This window comes from Tiliqua scincoides, chromosome 2 (assembly GCF_035046505.1).
Source record: "Tiliqua scincoides isolate rTilSci1 chromosome 2, rTilSci1.hap2, whole genome shotgun sequence".
NCBI classification, from domain to species: domain Eukaryota; kingdom Metazoa; phylum Chordata; class Lepidosauria; order Squamata; family Scincidae; genus Tiliqua; species Tiliqua scincoides.
In genome coordinates this window covers 260159429-260182809 of record NC_089822.1, presented here as the reverse complement: position 1 = coordinate 260182809, position 23381 = coordinate 260159429, and the positions used below count along the sequence as shown (strand labels likewise).

General features: G+C 47.3%; 1 protein-coding gene across 3 annotated transcripts; it reads right to left on the bottom strand.

Annotated features, from left to right (window-relative positions):
• Positions 1–9799: 9799 nt before the first annotated feature.
• Positions 9800–16082, bottom strand: LOC136640469 (zinc finger protein RFP-like). 3 transcript variants are annotated; one of them, XM_066615629.1, is made up of 6 exons: positions 15885–16082; positions 15271–15366; positions 13695–13925; positions 12298–12320; positions 11091–11224; positions 9800–10593 (listed from the first exon to the last, which is right to left on the bottom strand). In XM_066615629.1, the coding sequence occupies exons 1-6, from the start codon at positions 16080–16082 to the stop codon at positions 10067–10069; spliced, it is 1209 nt and encodes a 402-aa protein (XP_066471726.1). In that variant the 3' UTR covers positions 9800–10066. The 3 variants fall into 3 exon arrangements, with proteins under 3 accessions (XP_066471726.1, XP_066471727.1, XP_066471728.1); XM_066615630.1 differs by having other exon boundaries at positions 15918–16082; XM_066615631.1 differs by having other exon boundaries at positions 15954–16082.
• Positions 16083–23381: the final 7299 nt, after the last annotated feature.

Genomic DNA, 23381 nt, shown 5'->3' with positions numbered 1-23381 from the left:
CAGCACAGTCAGAAGGGCCACCTCAGATGACCTGAGAGGATGAGTAGGATTATATGGACAAAGGCTGTCCCTCAAATACCCTGAACCGTATAGGTTGAATACAGGGCCTAGGAGAGGGGGGTAAAGGGGGTAATTTGTACCTGGGCCCAGGGTCAGAAAGGGGGCCCAGGAGCCAAAGGAGGGGGCCCAGAAAGTTCCTGGGATCTTCCATTTTCCAATCTCACCTATGTGGGATGCTGGGAGCATTCCCGTGGGCACATGGCGGCAACTACTGGCGCAAGCCAAACTCACCAGGCCCAGGAATGCATACATTCCTTAGCAGTGTCACATCTTAGCAGTGTCACATCTGGGAAGAAAGTGACCTGTTACAGGAGCTCTTTGGCTTGTGGCTCCACTTAGGAGCCACATAGTGCATAGGAGCTCAGTGACACAGCTGTGGGGCTGCAGCTGCTGCAGAGGTATATTTTGGTTCACACAGGACCTTCCATTCTAGTCTGAGCCTAAATAAAATGATACTGATCTCCTGCCATGATTTTTGAGATTTTAGAGATATTTTAAAAATTTGTTTTAAAGATTTTAGACTTAGGAGCATGTTTAGATTTATGTATTGCTGTATCGAGCAGTCAACGCCAAGCAGGCAGGTAGACCTGAGCTCTGCATCGGGAAGACTGGTAGACCTGGGCTCCCAAGACTATTCTGGCTGTTGCCACTTTCCCCCTGCCTGTATTCAGCCCACCCCATCACTCAGACGCCATTTCGAAACACTGCTGCAGCTACGCTATCTGTCTGAAGAAACAAAAACTTTGTGTGCGCACTCCTGAAAATTCAAATAATGTATATCTAAAGTTTCGCATTCGTACCATTACTGTAGGCTGAGAAAAAAAATGTGGTGCATTACTTTCTGGGCGACCCTCGTACATAGTAGCGGTTCAATGGCCAAGACTGAATTTAGATACATCTCCAACGTCCTCTTATACTCAGTAAGATACCTCTGTAAAAGAAGTTTTATTTACGAATTTAACTTGCTCTGGTATCATTCCAGTTAGATTATTATTAATCATTATTATTAACAGTATTTATATACCGCTTTTCAACTAAAAGTTCATAAAGCGGTTTACAGAGAAAAATCAAATAACTAAATGGCTCCCTGTCCCAAAAGGGCTCACAATCTAAAAGATGCAAATGAATACCAGCAGACAGCCACTAGAACAGACACTGCTGGGGTGAGGTGGGCCAGTTACTCTCCCCCTGCTAAAAAAAGGAGCACCCACTTGAAAAAGTGCCTCTTACCCAATTAGCAGGGGTTATAGTAGTTACATTAATCTATTAATTAGTTACATTAATCTAACTATTAATTAGTTAGATTAATGTAATGTACTCACTATGCATGGAGCCTGACAGCCCAGGAGCCCGTGGAGCTCAGCAGATCAGACATGACCTGGAGGAATTCACTGGCTGGCTCCCAACACTTCTCCTTCATCTCTTGGGTGAGATTTTCCAGAGAGGGGAGATCCCTGCAGAGTCTGGCCAGCTGCTCATCCCTCCTTCTTGCAATCTCCTTCTCCACCTCTTCTATCTGGGCCAGGAGGCTTTTCTCCTCTTCTTCCAGGAACTGGTGTATTTGTTGAAACTCAGCCTTGGTCTTTTGTCTCTCTTCTTCTGTTTTGTTCTGCAAGAAGGAGACAGGAAGTAAAGAATAGCAGACCAAAGGACTGAGTCTGTCCTAGAAGTACCATGAGGTTAAACATGATCTGAGGGGCATTTCTGAGTTTCACTAAGATCAAATCAGCATTTCCTCACGAAAGAGTTTCTGAAAGACCTCAAGGGGCCCACCTTCAGAACGGCTGTGTATAGAAGATGGGGTCATTCCAGCCGTGGAGGATGTGTGGAGCAGAGCTGCCTCCTGCCCTTGGACTCCTGTATTTGCTATTCCTTTTCTCCAGAAATAGATTCAGGTATCTTCTAACTGCCCAACAATCGCAACACTTGCCAGCAGATCTCGGCTTTTTTTTTTTTTTTTTTCCTGTGTCTGCTTTATAAGGCTGGATTTTTTCTCTTTCTGCCCTCAAGATCTTTAACCTGCTACAGACCTGATCCTGGCAAGAAATGAAAGTTCATGTTTAGTTCCTTTGGAGAAATGGCTGACATTTACACACAAAGATGAAACCTCAGAGACAGACAGATGGTCTCAAACTACCTGGAGAAGGTGTATCCTTCCTGCCCCAAATTCCTGTATTTTTTCTAACAGCCCCCTAAGTCCCTTGGCATCTTTACCGAATAATTCTAGAACTTCTATTACAGTAGCAGATCCTGTTAGAGCCTATTAAAAGCTCTATGGGACAGGTGTGGCACAGGTAACAGCGAGGCCTTAGAGCAGACATTTTCAACCACTGTGCCATGGCACACTAGTGTGCTGCAAATGGTCTCCAGGTGTGCAGCGGGAATTTGGGAGAGGGTCATTTATCAATAGGACCATTGGGGAATGTGAGCACCCATTGACAGCACAGCGTGGGCCCCCTCCTTTGGCTCCTGGGTCCCCTTTTTGACCCTGGCCTGGGTACAAATTACCCCTTTTACCCCCCTCTCCTAGGCCCTGCCGAGGGTGCTCAGCCCTACCAGATGTGCTGTGATCACCTTTTTTTCTCTCAGAAGTTGGGAGGACTTGGGTGAGAGTCAGGGATAGGCAAGTTTAGGAAGCCGGCTTTTCAGTTTCAGACTGTATGTGTTCTTGGATAAATGCCTCTCTTACAGAGTTGCATGCAGACTTTTATTCTTCAATAAACCATCAGAGATTTACAGGTCTGTGTTTGGTCTCAAGTATAGAAAAAAGCCCGAATTTATCTGAATCTGCTCACCTTGTGTGCGCATCAGATTTCTGAAGCCTGGGTCCCTGAGGGGGAGGGAGCCCAAAGCCTGCAAGAGCTGGGGAGCAACCTGAAGGCCTGGACTGGCTGTGAAGCAGGGTGGCAGCGGCATTACTGGACTAGGGGGCCCAACTACCTACACCTCCAGTTGTGGAGGAACCTGAAGGGCTTCAGCTATCCCTGGAGCTGAAGGACTGGCTTTTAAACAGGGTGGTGGCAGCATTTCTGGACTAGGGGGCCAAACCGCCTTAAGGAAACTACGCATTGAAGATGCGCTTCAATGTCAGTAAGTGTAAGGTCATGCACATTGGGGCAAAAAATCAAAACTTTAGATATAGGCTGATGGGTTCTGAGCTGTCTGTGACAGATCAGGAGAGAGATCTTGGGGTGGTGGTGGACAGGTCGATGAAAGTGTCGACCCAATGTGCGGCGGCAGTGAAGAAGGCCAATTCTATGCTTGGGATCATTAGGAAAGGTATTGAGAACAAAACAGCTAATATTATAATGCCGTTGTACAAATCTATGCTAAGGCCACACCTGGAGTATTGTGTCCCATTCTGGTCGCCGCATCTCAAAAAAGACATAGTGGAAATGGAAAAGGTGCAAAAGAGAGAGACTAAGATGATTACGGGGCTGGGACAACTTCCTTACAAGGAAAGGCTACGGGGTTTGGGCCTCTTCAGCCTAGAAAAGAGACGCCTGAGGGGGGACATGATTGAGACATACAAAATTATGCAGGGGATGGACAGAGTGGATAGGGAGATGCTCTTTACACTCTCACATAACACCAGAACCAGGGGACATCCACTAAAATTGAGTGTTGGGAGAGTTAGAACAGACAAGAGAAAATATTTCTTTACTCAGCGTGTGGTTGGTCTGTGGAACTCTTTGCCACAGGATGTGGTGATGGTAACTGGCCTGGATGCCTTTAAAAGGGGATTGGACAAGTTTCTGGAGGAAAAATCCATTATGGGGTACAAGCCATGATGTGTATGCGCAACCTCCTGATTTTAGAAATGGGCTATGTCAGAATGCCAGATGCAAGGGAGGGCACCAGGATGAGGTCTCTTGTTATCTGGTGTGCTCCCTGGGGCATTTGGTGGGCCGCTGGGAGATACAGGAAGCTGGACTAGATGGGCCTATGGCCTGATCCAGTGGGGCTGTTCTTATGTTCTTATGAAACATGTGCCCACTTAGCTGATGTGGAACTAGCAGGGAATATGCTGAAAAACTTAGTAATCAGTGTTTTCATTTGGAATTGTCACCTCCTGCCTGCCCCCCGCCAGTGGTGTCACTAGGGTTCACGTCACCAGGTACAGAAGGCCTGCCAGTCACCATCCCAGGTGGTGGGCATGATGATGCACCATCGCCCCGCCCCCACTGGTTTTTTGGCTGCACCTTTTGATATAACACAGGTAATTAAATGCATTTTGTTTCATTGCATTCTGCATGAAGTTGCAGACTGATTGATATATAACACAATGGTGTTATTCCTCCAAACTGTGATTTTAGTGATTTTGAAGACTAGTGGTGTCACACACCCCCCCCCATTGTCAACTTACAGCCCAATCTTGAGCTGCCCAGGTGTGCAGCTGCGGTGGCACCAAAAACCAATGTGGGAGATCCCCAGCCCTTTCCTACCTTATACTCCTGGCAAGCCTCCTCCCAAGGAACCACCGTGTGGTTTTCACGTTCCTTGGCCTTGTCGCACACCAGGCAGATGGGGGCTTGGTGGTCCCTACAGAAGAGTTTCAGGGGCTCCTGGTGCTTCTCGCAGACTCTCTCCTCTCTCTGGCCCCCCCTTGCCCCCAAGATGGAGCTTCTTGGCTATTTGGACAAAGTTTGCCAACTGTGGATTGGGAATGAGGTTCCTCTGCTGAATGGTCTCTCTGCACTGGGGGCAGGAGGCTGCTGCCTCCTCCTGCTCCCCCCAGCTCTGGGCCAGGCAGGCTTGGCAGAAGTTGTGCCCACACTGCGATGGTCACTGGATCCCTGAAATAGTCCAGGCAGATGGGGCAGGTGGCTTCCTTGCAGAGGTCCTGGATGTCCCCCAGGGCTGCCATGGCTCCTGGTACAAATGATGCAGACTGGTGAAGGCCATGGGCCAAGCAAAAACAAGTCATTTAAACAGAGCAAGTGCTTGGCAGTTTGGTGGGGAAAATGTTCAAATGTTTGCTTGTGTTGATGGGCCAGGTGTTAATGCTACATTATGAGTGTTTAGAGCTAAATTAGTTTATATGTTTAAGAAACAGGGAAAATGTTATGCATGCTTACAAGTTCAGAACAGAGAGAGCACTTTTCCTGGTCTCAGAAAGCGCAAACAGAGACAAGCTGTAAATCAAGGAATGTTTTTAAACTAAAGCTGTCAAAGTCAAGATAAGGTTCAAGCTTCAAAGCACTAAGAAGCTGGAATTTCCAGCTGTCGAGTTTAATTGGTATGATAAATGAGGCTAAGCTGTAGTTTCATTTTTATACTCCCAAGCTGGAATGTCAGAATAACTGAACAGAGAACATTTCAGATTCTAATGCAAAATTCAAATAGACTTTCCTTTTGTTTTATTAGCTCCCTTTTAAACCAAAATATGCACTGGGAACGGTTGTTACACCAAAGCAACATATCACAGAAGTGCCAAATATAATATGCCCGCATGGCAATAGTTTTTAATGTCTTAATAATTATAGAGATTGTTTTTTAAAGTGTAATCAATATATAAATTGGCTGTTAGAGAAAAGCTTGATTGCCTGATGTTAAACATAGTATAGAAATACACAGAATAGTAAAAGTAATTAAATTTAACCATTAAGGCTGCTCAAACCATGTAATTCAGATGCAACCTTGGAGAGGCAGATGTAGCAAAGCTAATTAGAAGAATCTAACAAGGAGGAATGTGGTACAAAGTTACTCCTTACAGATAAAGTTCTTATCTTAAGAAAAGCATTCCAACTCTATAGACTCAAGGCCCCACCTGTCACTTTTAATGAGAACCAAAGAATTACAACATACAGAGAATCAGGGAGTAGTCAGGATACACTTGCACCGTTAATTAGAAAGAGTTATAGCCAGTGATTTTTTGGTTAAAAAAAAAAAGTGCAGGAACTTACAACTTGTTCATCTTTTATTTATTTATTTTTAAACCATTTTTTATTGGAGAAATAAGTAATAAGATACAACTACACATAGTCAATAACCACACACACACGTCCATCCCGTGTGAGCTCCCTGATAGCAAAAGCACTCCTGCCACAGCTGGAATGAAACATAAAGGGGTGCGAAAGACCTTGCAAGGATCAGGTCTGCCCCCATCACCCTTTGGGAGTGTCTGCCTTGGACCTTTCAGGCTCTCAGTCTTGTGCTGAGATAGGGAGGGCTCCAAATACAGGATCCCCCCCAATAGTCTTTGATGATTATGTGCGTGCATGTATCTCCTACAGGACTCTTCAGGGAGGAGGGTTCAGAACACCTTCCCTGGCTGGTAACTGCTGCTGTAGCCTGCCTGGGACTGAGGAGTTTTGCAGCCTCAACTGGCCCCCCTTTTGGCAACTGGCAACCAACCTTTATATTTTGCAGCCATGGAGCACCTCCCCTCCTAAAAAAAAAATAAACAATTTCTTCCTCATAGGGATTTGAACCCCTAGCCTCTGGCTCCACAGACCAGCACTTGAGCAATTGAGCCATAGGAGCTCAAAGTGTTTGGAACTAATACTTGAGGCGCTGATGGCCACCAGCTGGGCTCAAGACCTTATATATTAGTTCTAAGCACTTTGACTACAGGCTTTCCTATAGCCCAATGGAGAGAGTGCTGGGCTGTGGAGCATAAGGTCAGAGGTTCGAATCCCTCCCTAGCCTGCAGTGGGGAAAAAAAAAAGGTGGAGCACGAGGTCAGAGCTGGGGGTGCTCCCCCCAAAAAAGGTGGAGCACAAGTGAAAAAAAAGGTACCGGAATGCTGTTTCAGTGTGTTCTATTACAAAAAAAAAAAGCCCTGGTTATAGCAGATAACTAAGAGTTTATACACAGGTCAGAGACACTTTAATGAGGAATAAGGCCTTGGCAAAGGCAGTAAATCTGTGGCTAATTAAAATAGAGTTTGACAAATACAGACATCAGCAGAAACAGACAGGAACAGATAATATGAGAAAGCCCCTAATTAGCAAAACATTCCTGAGGACCTTTGTCAGAGCCTCTAAGCTGACAGAGAAAGCTGGATTTAATTAAAATAAAGAGAAAAGTCTCTTAAAACCTTTACTTACAAATAAGAAGTTAGTTTGTTTTGAATTAAATATACCACTATGCATCACAATAACAAAGTGATATAAAGGGAATTAATAAAGGAAAAACCAAAAGGCTAGTTTAATTCTGTCAAGGTCAGAAATAAGCACAAGACAAACCAAAGCCAATAAATGAGTAAACAGTGCCATCTAGTGGTTGTTAGAAACAAAGTTTTCATGTAAGTTTTCTCCTTTTTTCGAACATGTAACTTGAAACTAACCAATCAAATGTTTGTAAAGTGATCTATCTCTGAGGTCATAACCCCAGCCAATGACAGTGTGAGATTTTCAAACAAAGAAGCCAAAATACTATATAAGCAAGAGGTTCACACTGGAACATTGCTTTTTCTCTGAGGGCTGAGAGTTCCCACACAGCTCTCATTGCTCTCTTCATTTGGACAGGAGTCCCTGAGAAGCCCGTTACTGGCAACAAAATAAAGCTTGCAGACGATCCCCACTCTTGCCTACTGAGTTTGCTTTTGAACTTTGCTGCTGACCTTGCAACATAACCAGAAAAAAAAAAACACAACTGCCTAATGCAACAGTTTTCAACTGCTCTGCCAAGGCACACTGGTGTGTCGCGAGGCTGCCTCAGATGTGCCATGGGGCAGGAGGAGACAGGCAGCAGCCGTGCACACAGGGAAGCAGCTGCTTTGAGCCTCACGTGGCAGCAGCAGAAAAAGGAGTAGCCAGCAATGGGGCTGGTCATGGCTGCTTTGCTTTGCTGAGCAAGACTAAGGCTGCAGCGTGATCCTCTTACAAGGGAGTAAGCCCCGTTTCTGAGTACACATGCATGGGATTCGGCAGTAAGGTGGCTGTTAGATTGTTGCCTGCTCTGCACACTGATTGGGCAGCCAGAGAAGCTCTGGGTGGGGGCCTGAAGTGAGTGAGAACGAGGGAGCCAGATGTGGGCAAGCAGGTAGGAAGCGAGCGAGTCTGCTGAGGACACCAACCAAAGGACTGGCTGGCTGAAGAGGGTCTTTGAAAGTCCTTTTTCCTTGCCTGCAACTTCCCAAAGTGACCCTCCCTGTGTTGCCTTCCCCATCAAGACACTTCTTGCCTGTTAGAGTTGGGCCACAATCCTATCCACACTTACCAGGGAGTAAGCTGCATTGACTATAATGGGGCTTACTTCGGAGTGGTCATGACTAGGATTGGGCTTTTGGTCACACTTTTTTTTCTCAAATTGGCACTTCTCTTCTCCCCACCCCACTCCCTCCCACAGGCACATTCCCCCCCCTTAAAAAAAAACTCATAATCCCAGCTAACACCTCTTTTTCTTTTCCTCCCCTTACTCCTCCCCACCTTCCAAAGATCCAGACTCAGTCGCCTCACATTCTCTCTCTCTCTCTTCTCTGTCCCCTGTCAAATCCTGCACTTGTTCCAATCATGTCTCCTCACTGCCCCTCACCCCATATTGCTCCACTAGATGCTCAGCCTGACCTCTCTTTGCCAGCACTTTCTGGCATCACACTTGGGTAGCAATTTGATCGCCCTACTTCAGAACATTTTCCTCCTTTCCAGAAACCAAACAGACGTCCCTCTCCAAGCTTCTGGTGAATTTCTTTGTCGTGTAATGATTTACATGATCATGTAATAATAATTTATTCCTCCTCCTAATGATTTACTTCCATTAATTCTATTAATTAAAATTTATTGTAATGTAGTAATTTAATGTCAGTGCCAAAACTGGTAGTTGCCTTGTTGACCATTTTAGTGCCTTGTCAGGGTGCTGTGAGCTAAAAAAAGGTTGAAAATGGCTGACCTAATGGAACAAAATTTCCCTAACTCAGAACTGGCCTATGAGGCTGAGTGTTCTGAGAGCCAGTGAGATGCTGTTATGATGCAGCAAGGATCTAATAAGGTGTTCATATGAGTCAGCTCTCATTTCCATGTCGCATAATATACTTACACTTGCTAATTGGGTATAGCGGTTATATATATACAGTTACATCAGGAGTGCTTCTGGTATTCCTTGAGTATGGGAATCTCCAAAGAGTTTGGGTATCGATGGATGTGATGATTGTTTTATTTGTTGCAATGAACGTGTGATTGTCTCTTCAAGAAAGAAGCTGAAGGAGGAGAAAGGAATCCCGGGACAGAACAAAGAGCAGATTTCATGCAATTTAGTTTTGATGACTGCCTGAATGAGGCCTATGCAGAGCTGGAAAAGAGGCTCTGGCTGCCAAGTGGCTCTTAATGATCACAGATACTCGAGTATAAGTTGATTCCACAAACAAATCGAGCCAAAAAAAATGCATTTTCTGTGACCCTTCGATCAATGGGGGTGGGGGGGGACTTACCAGGAACTGTTCTGAGGCAGCAGCAAAAAGCCCAAAAGAAAAAAAGAGGTGTTTGTCTTCTTCTCCAGACAGGAAGGGAGATGAAGGTGCTGGTGGAACCTGCAGGCTTTGTGCAGAGGATGGAGCTGAACGTCCCTAAGAGCAATCCTCACACTGACCACAATCCCATAAGCACCTTTGTTTTCCTGCCTGTTTGGAGAAGAAGCTAAAATGGCTACTTTGTTTCTTTGCTTTCTGTGGCTGCCTCAGAACAATCACAGGTAAGTAAAAGTGCTCCTCTACCCCCACCCCCTGCATCCTGCTTCTCAGTCCTGCTCCCCCCACCTCACCCAGCAGCTACTCCTAGACTCTGTCCTGACCTCCCCACTTGCCCACAGCAAGTCCTTCCTCAGGACTCATCTGAGCCCAGCCCTTTCTCCTCACAGAACCCACAGCAACCCCCACAGCCCACATTCTCTCACTTCCCATAGTGACCTCCCATATTGGCCCCTGTATACGTCAACCCTCTTTCAGGGCCAGTTTAAGGCACAGATTCTACCACTTACACACATGTATAGATGGCACTTTCTTGTCAATCACTCTGGTCTGGAAAGAAAAACCAGCAGAGCCTGAGAAGAAGATCCTGCGACTGCCTCAGGGAGAGAGGCTCAGGTGGGCTTCATCTGACACATAAAAGAAGGGGAGGAGGGTCTCTCCACAGAATGAGGCTCCTGAGTAAGTGTGGATATGGATTCCTGTGTCAGCATCAGAAAAGGCCACCTCTCCCCCAGCATAGTCCAGAGTCACTCGGATCCTCTTGAGCTTCTGCCTCAGGGACAGAGGAGTGGAATTGATGAGATTAATAACTCTGTACTGACCTCTCCACTTCCCCACAGCCCAGATCCCCTCAAAAGGACTAAAATCAAAGAAGCCCTTTCTCCTCACAGACTTTATGGCAACCCCCACAGCCCATGATTCCTCACTCCCCACAGTGACCTCCCAGAAGTGTCTGCCTGCTGTGAATTCCTCACGACCCAGCACACAATGCCAAAAGTCAAATCTCTCAGGATTGTCGGGCAGATCTTGACATTCGACTCCCCATCTCACACTTTTGCAGTCCTTGGACAGGATGAGTTCGGGATTAGCCGTGTCTGGATCCAGAGTCACATTTGCTGCTGAGGCTGTTGGGGGTGGAGGGAGAGGAGGAAAAAGACAAAATCAGCCTGGAGACCATTGTGAGGAAATCGGTCTCCTCCCAACTGTGGCCACGTTTTTTGCCGGAGATGTTTATTGCATATCCTTCCTTCCTGTCTTGCTCCCTGCCTCCAGAAGCAAGAGGGCGGCCTAGAGCATCAGTGCCCCAGACTGCTGGGCTTCCAGCAGCCCCAAACCGCTTACAAGCGGCACTTCTGTTGGGGCCTCGGCTGCCTCCTTCGTTCCCCCTTTTTTCCAAAGTGGGAACAGAGGAGGTAGCTGCACGGAAGCCACTACTTCCGGGTCACGTGTGGGGGGTGGCGGAAAAGGGGTGGGGTGCAAGGGTTGTTGGGGAGTGCAAAATTGCTGGGACCCCCAGGTACACCACTGATTTATCTCCTCCCTTCCTTTCAGCCCCTGCACCATGGCAAATCCTGTCCAAAGCTGCCCACCATCTGCATCCTTGCACATCATTCTTCATTACCTTGCATCATGACTTCCTTCAGCTGCTCCATGAACCTCTCCAGAAGGGGTTTTATGTCACGGAATCCTCCAATTCTGCAGGTGACCTCAGGAGGAAAAGCCACAGGATTCTCAAACACTTCCTTCTTCTCAGACCTAGTGGGGAGAAAAAAAATCTAATCCCAAAATCCACCCAGTTAGAGGCATTCCTGGGGGCTCTGGCACCCAGGACAACACCCCCTTTTTGCCCCCCACCCTTGATCCAGAAGTAATTGAGGTGAAAAGAGGGGATTGCCTGATCAAGTGCTATGGGGTTGCTCAGCAGCGGCGCCCAGGAGGTGACCAGCGGCGCCCAGCGGCACCCACCCGCTTCCCCACCTCCTGGAATGGTGCTTGCCTCCTGGCACCACTTCTGAGTGGCCTCAAGTGCTCCAATCAGGCAGCCTTTGTGTCCCCCAAAAGGGGCCTGGAAGGGTCCTTGGAGCCTGAGAAATGGGAGGAGGTCACATCACTTCTCACCACCCTGAAGTTAACCCCCTTCTCTTGTGTCAAAGGGGAGAAGAGCAGAGGCAGTGCTTAGCTCCTGTTAGATTGCACAGCTGAGTGCTGCCACCGCTCTCCTCCCCTTTAACACAAGGGAAGGGGGAGACGTCAAACATCAAGGCCGCATCTGAGGGCCCCTCTCTTCGCCTTTGACAGGAGAGGAGGGGTGGCCCTCACAGCAACGTGGAACCATTCAGAGAGTGGATGTGCTCCTGCAGCCATTTTCAGCACGGCTCTTGGAGTATGGGGGGGGGGGGTGTCGCAGGGAGTGTCACAGTAGCGCCCCCCCCAGTGCAGCGCCTGAGGTATTTGTCCTGCTTGCCCCCCTCTAGGTATGTCACTGCATCCCATCTGGAATTCCTGACTGGAACAAAAGGACAGCATGGAGGAGAAAAAAAGAGTAGAAATCCTGCAGGCAGAGGGAAGGGCACGCTGGGAGTGCTTTGGGGAGGAGGCTTTTCTAGTGATGGCAACATGAATAGAGAATATAGCAGGTACACAAACACCTCAGGGCAACGTATCACTGAAGGAAAGGGACAGAGGACTGGCATCTTGTTCCAAAGAGATACAACACTAGAGGGTGGGGAGTCCTGCACTCTCTCCCCATAAGCCGCTGGAGAGCCATGTTCTTCACAGCCCTTCCCAGCATCAGGAAGCAAGAAGGGAAAGGAGTGGGATCCACGTACCTCTGCAAGGTCTTTCTAATATCCTGAAAAGAAAAGAAAGAAAATTCAGAGCCTGCCACAAGGAAGACGCTGGACGGTGATGCTCTCTGGTCCTCCAATGTTCATTTGGCAGTTGTCTGTCGTGCACACTCCATTCAAGGACTAAGCATGCAGCAGCTCAGCATGTTAGTGGATCCATCACATACCCCAGCACCCGTAAGTCAGCATGTGGGGTTGGAGGGTAGTGAGAGGTGATGGAAATGGGTTGGGGTAGGGGAGGTGGTGAGGTGAAAAGGGAAATGTTAGGGGGTGATCAAGGTGGTAGTGGCACCGCTGATATCTTATCCAGGCCTCAATCACATGCTCCAGCAAAATAGCTGGTACAGTTCGGAGTACATCTGGCACCAGAGGTGTTTCCCTGGAGTAAGAACAAATGTTCCTTTACCAAAAAAAAGACATCTGCAAATGCCCCTTTGCTGGGTGCTCAAGCAGCGCAGGTGCACTGGCTGCGGTGAGGGGGAGGAAGGATAGGATTGGGCTGTACTGTCACTACGGGGGGGGGGGTCACAGTGCTAAGTTTTGCCGGTGCCTGAACATGCTGCGCAAGCCACCCTTCCAGTCATTCTGGGCATCAAGAGCAAAATGGAAGAGACAACTCCATTTTTCTCTAGCTGCCCAGAATGGCTCCAAAAGGGAGGAGGAGGGCCCACTTCCGTGGCACATTCAAGCACCCGCAAAACTTAGCACTGAGACCCCCTGTGAGTTTCTCCTGGTCTATCTCTATTGACCAGGCAGGACAATAACCAACTGACCCTGAGAATGTCGCTAGATCTATGTCTAGCTGCCAGCCAGGGCAATAAACCAGTCAACCTACTAAGTAGCTAATGGTTCTATAACACCAACTTAGGCCCAAATCCTAACCCTCTTTCCAGCACTGGCATAGCTGTGTCAATAGGATGTGTGCTGCATCCTGCAGGTGGGGGGCAGTTACGGAGACTTTCTGAAAATAAGGGAAAGTTTGTTCCCTTAATTTGGAGCTGCACTGCCCTTATGTCAGTGCTGGAAACTGGATTAGGATTGCGCCCTGAGGGTACAGAACAACAACTCATTATCACAAGGGGATACTTAATGCCAAGCAACTTCTGATCCAACCTGGGGCTTAGTTCTGGCCAGGGGCACTACGGTCAAACAATAGCTGAAACAGGGCATCTGTGTAATAATGGATAAATGGCCAGCACTGAATTCAGATACAGCTCCAACCCCCTCTTATACTCAGTAAGATTCCTCTGTAAAAGCAGTTTTATTTAGGAATTTAACGTGCCCTGCTACCATTCCAGTTAGACTGCTGTAATGCACTATATATGCAGCTGCCCTTGACAGCACAGGCAGCCTGTGGAGCTCAACATATCAGACCTTACCTGCAGGAATTCGCTGGCAGGCTGCTGCCACTTCTCCTCCATGTCCTGGATGACAATTTCCAGAGAGGAGAGTTCCCTGCAGAGTCTGGCCAGCTGCTCATCCCTCCTTCTGGCAATCTCCTTCTCCACCTCTTCCATCTGGGCCAGAAGGATTTTCTCCTCTTCTTCCAGGAACTGGTGCATTTGTTGAAACTCAGCCTTGATCTTTTGTCTTTTTTCTTCTATTTGGTTCTGCAACAGGTAGATAGGAAGAAAAGCATGGCAGACCAAAGAATTGACAGTTCAATCCAATGCTTTCCAGGGCCCAGGGCTGCAGCGGAGCCAAAATGGCTACCGCTGCGTCCCATGGGGCTGGGAAGCAGTGCTGGGGTACTCAGGAAAGGGAGCTTACAGACCTTTACCCCATGTAATCACCAGGAGGCCCTGATAAGTCCCTTGGATCTGAGCCCCCTATTGTGTGGTCACAGATTCAATGAAATCCATGTCAGGTCTCCTGGGCCAGTAGGGGGGTAAGGGTATGTTGGCAGAGACTGTCACCATCTTCACCCCCCACCTCACTCCCTCCTCCTGTGACACCTTCCCCAGCTCAGAACACCACCACCCTGTCCAGACTTACCACTCCGTCATCCGGTGCTCACCTGGAGTGGTGGGCAGTAGTCTCCAGTCCACTGTCTGGTGCTGGATCAGCACAGGCTCTTGCTGAGCCAGCTCCAGCACTGGACTGGTGCAGACTGCTGCAGGCATACCTAACGGCACATTTGCAACACTGTGCGCTGCTGGGCTGGCGCAAGCCCAACTGGATTGGGCTACGAGTCTGTCCTTATAGAACCATAAGGTCAAACTTGATAGGAAGGGCATCCACAACCCTCTGAGCTTACAGACCTTTACCCCATGTAATCACCAGGAGGCCCTGATAGGTCCCTTGGATCTGAGCCCAATATTGTGTGGTCAATACACAGATTCAACAATACCCATGTCGGGTCTCCTGGAACGGTAAGGGGGGCGAGGGTAAGGTAGTAGAGACTGTCGCCATCTCCACCCCCCTCCTCACTCCCTCCTCCTGTCACACCTTCCCCAACTCGGACACCACCCCCCTGTCCAGACTTAATACTCCGTCATCCCGTGCTCACCAGGAGTGGTGGGCGGTAGTCTCCTGTCCTCTACCTGGTGCTGGATCAGCACAGGTTCTTGCTGAGCCAGCTCCAGCACCAAACTGGTGTAGGCTGTCGCAGGCATGCCTAACGGCACATTTGCAACACTGTGCACTGGTGCTGGGTTGATGCAAGCCCAATTGGACTGGGCCACGTCCTTGTAGTACCATAAGGCTGAACATAATTGGAAGGGCATTTCTGAGTTTTGACAGAGCTCAAATCAATATTTGGTCATGAAAGAGTTTCCTAAAGACCTCAAAGGACCCACTTTCCGAATGGTCGTGCATAGGAGATGGGGCCATTCCAGCCATGGAGGATTAGAGCAGCAGAGCTGCCTCCTGCCCTTGGACTCCTGCATGCTCTATTCTGTGTCTCCAGAAACAGGTTCAGGCATGATTTAACTGCCCAATAATCGTAACACTTACCAGCAGGTCTTGGCTTTCTTTTTCTGTGTCTGCTTTATACGTCAGCATTTTTTCTCTTTCTGCTCTCAAGATCTTCAGCCTGCTGCTGATCTGATCCTGATGAGAAAGGAAAGATCAAGTTTATTTCCTTTGGACGGATGACTGAAATTTACACACACAAACACAGATGGGATCAAGCCAACTGGACAAGGTATTTCCTCCCTGCCCCAAATTCCTGTATTTTTCTAACAGTGCCCTAAGTCGTTTGCGGTCATTATCCCATAAATCTAGAACTTCTATTATAGTAGTAGACCCAGTAGTAGTAGTAGTAGTAGTAGTAGTAGTAGTAGTAGTAGAGCTTGTTAAAAACTCTCTGAGGCGCTCAGGTAACAGGTCTCAGTCTGACTCCAGTGGATACACATAAAGACTTTCTACTTGGTGTTTTGATTTAAGAACTGTACCTTGCTATCTCTTGGAAAAGTCATAGAGGTGTGTGATACAGTTTGCTCCAAGGAAGAACTGGATGTGGGGGGGGGGGGGGTCAGGCATAGGCAAACTTTGGGTCTTTTAACAGGTGCGCTGCTGCAGCTCTGTGCCTTCTCCCCCCCCCCTCCAGATCCTCAGCTCTTTCCTACCTTGTACTGGCAAACCTCCTCCAAAAGATCCACCTTGTGGCTTTCATGCTCCTTGGATGTGACACACACCAGACAGATGGGGGCTTGGTGGTCCTTGCAGAAGAGCTTCAGGGGCTCCTGGTGCTTCTCGCAAAACCCCTCCGCTTCTGTGGCCCATCCTTGCTCCCCAAGACGGAGCTTCTTGGCTGCAGCTGCCATGGCTTCTGGCACAGGGAAGTCTGAATCACTTTAGTTTCCTTCCCATGAGTCTGCAGGGGGAGTTTCCCTTCCTGGAGCTGACTCGGGATCTCCTCTGACGTCACAAAAACAACTTTTGAAAAGCAGCAGGATGAGCTTCAAGGAAAGCTCTTTGGGGACATCAAGGGGCCTGATCAGCCCCTCCTTGGCAGAATCAGTTTCCCCTGGAGTGAGATTTAACCCTTTCCAGCCTGAAACGACTCTGAAAGCTGCTGATTGTATCAGTGCAGCAGGATCCATGGAAGCCCTTTCTGTCCATAGACACCTGCAGAGACTTCTGGTGTCAGGCACAATGCAAAGATGAAGGAGACCCCCACAGCCCTCCCCAGGAGACGCCAAACATGGTGGGTCTCATCAAAAGTCCCCTCTGAAGTGGAATGTTTGGCCTGGATCTCCTCCCGGATCCTCTTTGGGGCTCTTTGCAGAGAAGGAGCCTCAGCCTGAGTTCAGCCCCTTCTGCATTCCGGATCTCACTCTGGGCACCCAAAGGATTACCCAAAGGAGCAGCAAGAGGGAATCAGACTCGGACCTCCCAAAAGTCCTCCCCCTTCTTGAGCGGTGATGGTACAACCTGCTCAACCCCTGAGCTGCAGCTCCTCTCCGGGAAGAATAGAGAGTTTGATCAGGTTGGCATCAATGGAGGCCTGCAAACAGACTGGCAGGAGAGTTAGGAGAGACAGAAGGAGGGATTTCCTCCCACAGTGCATAATTAGTCTGTGGAATTCATTGCCACAAGATGTGGGAATGGCCACTGGCCTGAATGGCTGCAGAAGGGGATTGGACACAGGCATGGTGGACAGGACTGTCTGTGAGGGTAATCACGCTGGGGACACAATACCTTTGGCTGTAGTGGTTGGGTGCCTCTGAATACCTTTTGAACAGGGTAAAAAGGGAGAAGCCATTTGGGAGGAGCTATTTGGCAGTGTGGTTGTTTGACGCTTGGCCACAGTAGCAATGAGCCACCTTGGAACTATCTAGTGAAAGGTGGGATAGAAATGATCCAGCCAGTTGCTTGCTAGAGAACCCCACGCCCCATTTTGTGCCAAGCTCTTGGTTCTTGTCTCACTTTATCCCTCACGTTTCATGATTTCACCTGCCTTGATCTTTAGGTAGGAGGCAACCAGCGGTTACAACTCTTGCCTTTTATTTTTCTTTCAAGTCGCTTCACATCAATTTGCAGCTGGTCAGTGTGAACCCTGCAGGATTAGAAGCCTATCCAGAAGTAGCTCCAGCAACGAACCCTCCAGCACCCGTACTGATGATGGTGTCCCTGGATCCAATGCTGGGTGCAGGCCCCTGCTGGTGTGCAATTCAGACCAGCTCTGCTTGACTGGGAATTGCCTTCGAACAAATGCAGCGGCCTTTATGTGCAGTTTCTCCTGAGTTGCTTGGAAGAGACAAGCAGGGAGGCAGGGGGCACTATTGTATCATTGTCCTCCTGGATATATATATATATATATATATATATATATATATATATATATATATATATATATATATATATGTGTGTGTGTGTAAATACTGTTGTTAATAATAATAATAATAATAATAATAATAATAATAATAATAATAATGAGCCCTTCGGAAAGGCAGCATCTCCTACCTACTACTATCCCAGTGACATTTTCTTTTTGGAGATGTCTGTGCTGCCTGTTTGGTGGTTTCTTTACTCATAGAAACCTCAACCATTTGGTCCGCTTGCCCTTTTCTGCTGTGCATTTTGACAGCTTCTTGTCCACAGAGACGGTATCCAACTTCTGGCACTGTCTTCCCCACTGAAGGTGTCTGTCCTGCCAAATTCTCGACTCCTGCCGACCACGGCAATTTGTCCCGTCCAAATATCCCAACTCCCTTTTAATGCCCGCTTTTTGGCTAATTAACACCCTCCTTTTCCAAGAAGCACAGCTGTGGTGTGCAAAGGAATAAACACAGAACTTCTTATCTATAGCAATTAACAAGAATTTATTGCTACAAATACAGACACTCCCTGCAAGTCCTCTTGTCCAAAGGCTTTCCCTCCCCAAAACTCCACTTAACTCCGGGGGTAACATCTGAAGCCTCCAGTCCAAGTCCAATCCGGTCTCCAAAACACTGTCCAGTCTTCTGCAGTAGAGTTCCTCCTCTCCAGCAGTGTGTCTCCTCCAGCAGGGTCCTGGCAGTCCTCTCTTCCTGTAGGTCTGGGTCAGGTAGCCCTCTTGGTCAGCGTCCGGCTGGGTCAGCATCCTGCTTGGCCAGCCCGTTGCTCCTTCAGAAGCTGCCTTTTATCCTGCAGCCCCTTGTTAAGTCCAAACTCAGCTCAGCTGTGAGCTACCAAGTTAGGCTCAGCTGAGCCATCTCTTCAGTCCATGAGTCCATGTCCATTCAAAGTCTCATCAAGGTCAAATGAAGCTCAGGTGTCCATCCAGGTCTGCATTAGCCTTGATTGATTACAGCTGTGGAGCCAGCCCTGCCCTTCCCAGAGCTGTCAAATAGCTGTCAAAACAGGGAATCGCTGTCAACACCACATCATCCACCTGATGATCTCCTGATCTTCCATTACAGTGTCCACGCTGTCTGCTTTGGGGAGCTCATCTAGCTCTGGAATGCCTCCCGCTTGGGCAGCCATCCTCATATTTAAAGGAGCTACACTCCATGCCTGCGGAGGAGCAGGGGTGGTTTCCCGCCGTTTGGACTAATTGCTCCCAACTGGGCCCTAAGCCTAAGCGGGCCCTGGGCTAGGGGAAAAAGAATAGTTTTGCTCATGCATTCCACAGTCACCAAAACAAGTGGTTTTGCAACTATTTCCCCTCAAAGGTAATCTACACATTTTGGTTACCTGCAGGCTTTCTTGTCTGCAATTCCATACTGAAATGCACAACTTCAGGGATCCTGGGTCTTTAACAATTGCATAGAAGAGGAAATGTCAGCAGGCGCAGCTTGGCATCTCACAGATAACAAGCTACACCTGCAGAAATTCTCTCTCCTACACAACTGCTAAAGGTCCAGGATCCCTAAGGTTGAAAGTTTGCTCACTCCTGTTCTACGGAAGGGAATTCCATAAGCAGGGCGCCACCACTGAGAAGGCCCTACTCCTAGCCGCCGCCACCCCACTTCTACTGGTGGCAGCACAGTCAGAAGGGCCACTTCAGATGACCTGAGAGAATGAGTAGGATTATATGGACAAAGGCTGTCCCTCAAATACCCTGTTTTTTTCCAAAATGGAAAAATTCGGAAAAATTGATAAAAATGCTACATTAGCACTTTTTTTCCCAGATTGAAAGTCATTCTGTTACTTTAGGAGCATAAAATATGACTATGGACCATTTGACTTGGCATAAAATTATCACAACTAGCATATTAAAAATATAGTGTATCCAAACAATTATTACAATCAGAATTTACTTTTTTTATAATATTTATTTGTAATTGTAACAAAAAGAGCAACAATCTCCTGAACTGTTTACTAGTTTATGTGGAACAGACAAAAAAAAAACCCCACATAACAATTTTTAAAAATCCAGAAGTTACAATTTCCTCTCCACAGTATTTCCTCCTATTTTCTCTCCACAGTATTAAATTAAAAAAACCAAACCCATTCTCATAAAAATAATTGAAGAGGGGGGAAGTATACAAGAGAGTGGGACTAGGTTTCAATGAATGGGCATGAAATTTAATCAGAATCATTTTCTGAGCTGTAATTATCAGTATCAGTTTCAGTCTCTGTTTCTGCAGCTACTCTGTTGTGTCTGTCATTAACATAGTTATTATGGGCTTCTAAAAACTGAAGATTTACCGGGATTGAAACAATCTTCTCTACCCTTTCACATGTCGGTTTATTTCTTGATTTAGTGTGAGTGTTTCCAAACATAGACCAGATTCTTTCACATGCTGCAGAAGATGGAGGAATCTGAAGAAGGCGAGAAGCAAGAAGAGTCAGAGGCTGTGTTGTGCAAAGACCTTGCCACCATGTTGCAGGAGGAATATGTTTGGCAGAATCCTAGATTGCATTACTGGACCACATCCCTGAAGATGTTCTATATTCTGCAACATTTGAAAGTACCTTCCCAACATCAAGTCCAAAATGTGATGCTTGTTTTGAAATTCAGTCAAATGCAGTCACGGTGCTGTCATCACTTCTATTTCCACCTTTGAATCTTGGATCCAGCAGATTTGCAGCAGCATGAATTGGATGGCAACAAAATTCTTCCCTTTTTGTAATAAAATCTTTCACTTTACTTTCTTCTAGAGTTGTAAGTGGAGATATACTGAGATTTTCAAAGACAGTTGTTTTTATCTTGGTCATTAGATAAGGAATTCTGATTCAGATGCAGTGATTGATGCAGCAATTGGCTTTAGAATCTTCAGGGAATTTTGTAGCTCAACCCAGAAGACATCCTGATCAAGAACAGTGTTTCGCACGCTCCTGGATACTTTAAGATCTTCAACTATTACTGTTTCTTGAAGAGCTTCTTTAGTAAACTTTCAAAGGAGATCACCACTCCAGCCCACCTAGTTTTACTACAGAGCTTCAGAGCCCAATCCTAACGGGCAGCCCAATCCTGAGCTGCCTGGGGCAAGGGCTGCCACCAAATCCTGCGCTTCCCGCGCTACTGTGGGAGGCACCTCGGGAGTAGGGGATGTTCATCCCCTCTGATTTTCACATTTTGAAAAGCCCGAGTGTGACGTCACTTCTGCTTGTGACATCACTTCTGGGGCATCCTTTTGAGCTTGGCACTGGGCTACACAATCATTAGCTACGCCACTGCTAGAAGTGTCTTTCCAAAAACCAGAAGTAGCTGCTGGAGGCTTTGTGGGTTCCATTCCAAGGCTCATAGAGTGGGTATGCAGCCCTGCGTGACCTGGTGGCAGTGGTGTAGCTAGCGGAGTGCGGTCCACCCCAGGTACCATCCTTGGGGGGGGGGGGTGACACCACAAATGACCCAACATTGCTACATCACAAAGTTAGGAATAACCCCAACATGCGATATACCGTTGCATGTTGAACATTCAGTAGAATGTAATGCAAAAAACCAGAGTGAAATATCTCCTTTCCATCAAAAGCTATGGCCAAAAAACTGGAAACAAAAAAATGCATGGAGCCCTATGGAAAGTGAAACAGAGCCATATTGTGTGTTTACTCATGTGTAGGCGAACTTGCCCTAGTCCATCAGAAAGGGCAGGCTGAGAAGAATCCAATGACACCAGAATGGTTCCTATCCAAGGAAAGCAGCCCCCAAAAAACACCCAAGAAGGAAGTCCCCCCTCCAAGCAGACAAATGTATTGAGCCCTATGAAAAGCAAAAGTAAGGGTTGCATTTACTTGTAAATAAAGTAAGCAGATGTGCCATGGTTTCTGGTCAAGTCAGGCAAAGTGGAATGCAAGGCTAGCTGCATGGTCCCCATCTGATGAAAGTAGAGCTGAACAAATGCTTCAGAAGGCAGCACCCCCCCCCCCCAATAATAAAACAGGAGCTTCAGCTGGTGAGTTTTTATTTGTTTTTTGACTTGCAAAGCCAGGTGAGTCCTGATAGTGACATGCTTGAAACATAAGAACTTACACTGAACCGGGCGCTGGGGAGGGCTAAAAATCTCACTGATTTTTTTTTTTTTGGGGGGGGGGGTGTTATTGCAGGCAGGCTACAGAGAAAATTCACTTGGTGAAACACGGCTGGCTTCCCCTTAATTATTTGTTTTTCTTTAATTTAATTATTTATAATTATTTTATTTTGCTTGATGATGTCACTTCCCGTCATGACATCACTTCTGGGGGTCCCAGACAGATTGTCATTCTAAAAAATGGGTCCCAGTGTTAAAAGTTTGAGAACCACTGACATAACTCAAAATAGGCCAATGAGACATCCGGGGGGGAGGGGTGGGGTGGTGGCCCCCTAGTCATCAAAACTCTGGAAATCGTGGCTTTTGGGAATAATACCATCATGTTATATACCATTTGATGCAGAATTTCATCCATTGCTTTGGGGAAATATTCACTAAATTTATTTTCTGGCCATTAGTATTATTTATTTCCTGTCATGACTATTACTATCTCTGTCTCACCTACCTCACAGGGTTGTTGTGAGGACAAAATAAGGAGAGGAACCATGTACACCACCCTGAGCTGCTTAGAGGAAGGGTGGTCTAAAAATGTGAATGAATGAATGATGTCATCTGGGGTGACAAAAATTTATGGGCCCTGAGGGAGCAGCAAGAAGCCCAAAAGAAAAATGGAGCCATTTGCCTTCTTCTCCAAACAGGCAGACAGAAGCTTTTCACAAGTCAGGCAATTAGCAGGGCAATACCTTCAGTCACCCTCTAATTACTCAAGCTTCTGGTTACGGCCTCTCAATTTGAGGAGCCCACAGGCTATACAACAGGTTGGTTTAAATTTGCCCTCCAAAGCCTTGACTTCCCAGCCAAAGTCCCCACTTGGCTTGCAACAGGGTGCCAGGCACACTTATGGGCATCAGGGTAGTGTAAGGCCAAGTCACTGGAAGCCAGTCCCATTTACCACCAGTTTCCCCCTTCTGTGGTTCCAATAATCCACACAGCTGTAAATAAAAACATAAGAACAGCTGCACTGGATCAGGCCATAGGCCCATCTAGTCCAGCTTCCTGTATCTCACAGCGGCCTACCAAATGCCTCAGGTAGCACACCAGATAACGAGAGACCTCATCCTGGTGCCCTCCCTTGCATCTGGCATTCTGACATAGCCCATTTCTAAAATCAGGAGGTTGCACATACACATCATGGCTTGTAACCGGTAATGGATTTTTCCTCCAGAAACTTGTCCAATCCCTTTTTAAAGGCATTCAGGCTAGATGCCGTCACCACATCCTGCGGCAAGGAGTTCCACAGACCAACCACACGCCGAGTAAAGAAATATTTTGTCTATCTTTTGTCTGTCCCGTAATGGATTTTTCCTCCCGAAATTTGTCTAATCCCCTTTTAAAGGCATCCAGGCCAGATGCCATCACCACATCCTGTGGCAAGGAGTTCCACAGACCAACCACATGCTGAGTAAAGAAATATTTTCTTTTGTCTGTCCTAACCCTCCCAACACTCAATTTTAGAGAATGTCCCTGGTTCTGGTGTTATGTGAGAGTGTAAAGAGCATCTCCCTATCCACTCTGTCCATTCCCTGCATAATTTTGTGTCTTAATCATGTCCCCCCTCAGGCGTCTCTTTTCTAGGCTGAAGAGGCCCAAATGCCTTAGCCTTTCCTCATAAGGAAGGTACCCCAGCCCAGTAATCATCTTAGTCACTCTCTTTTGTACCTTTGT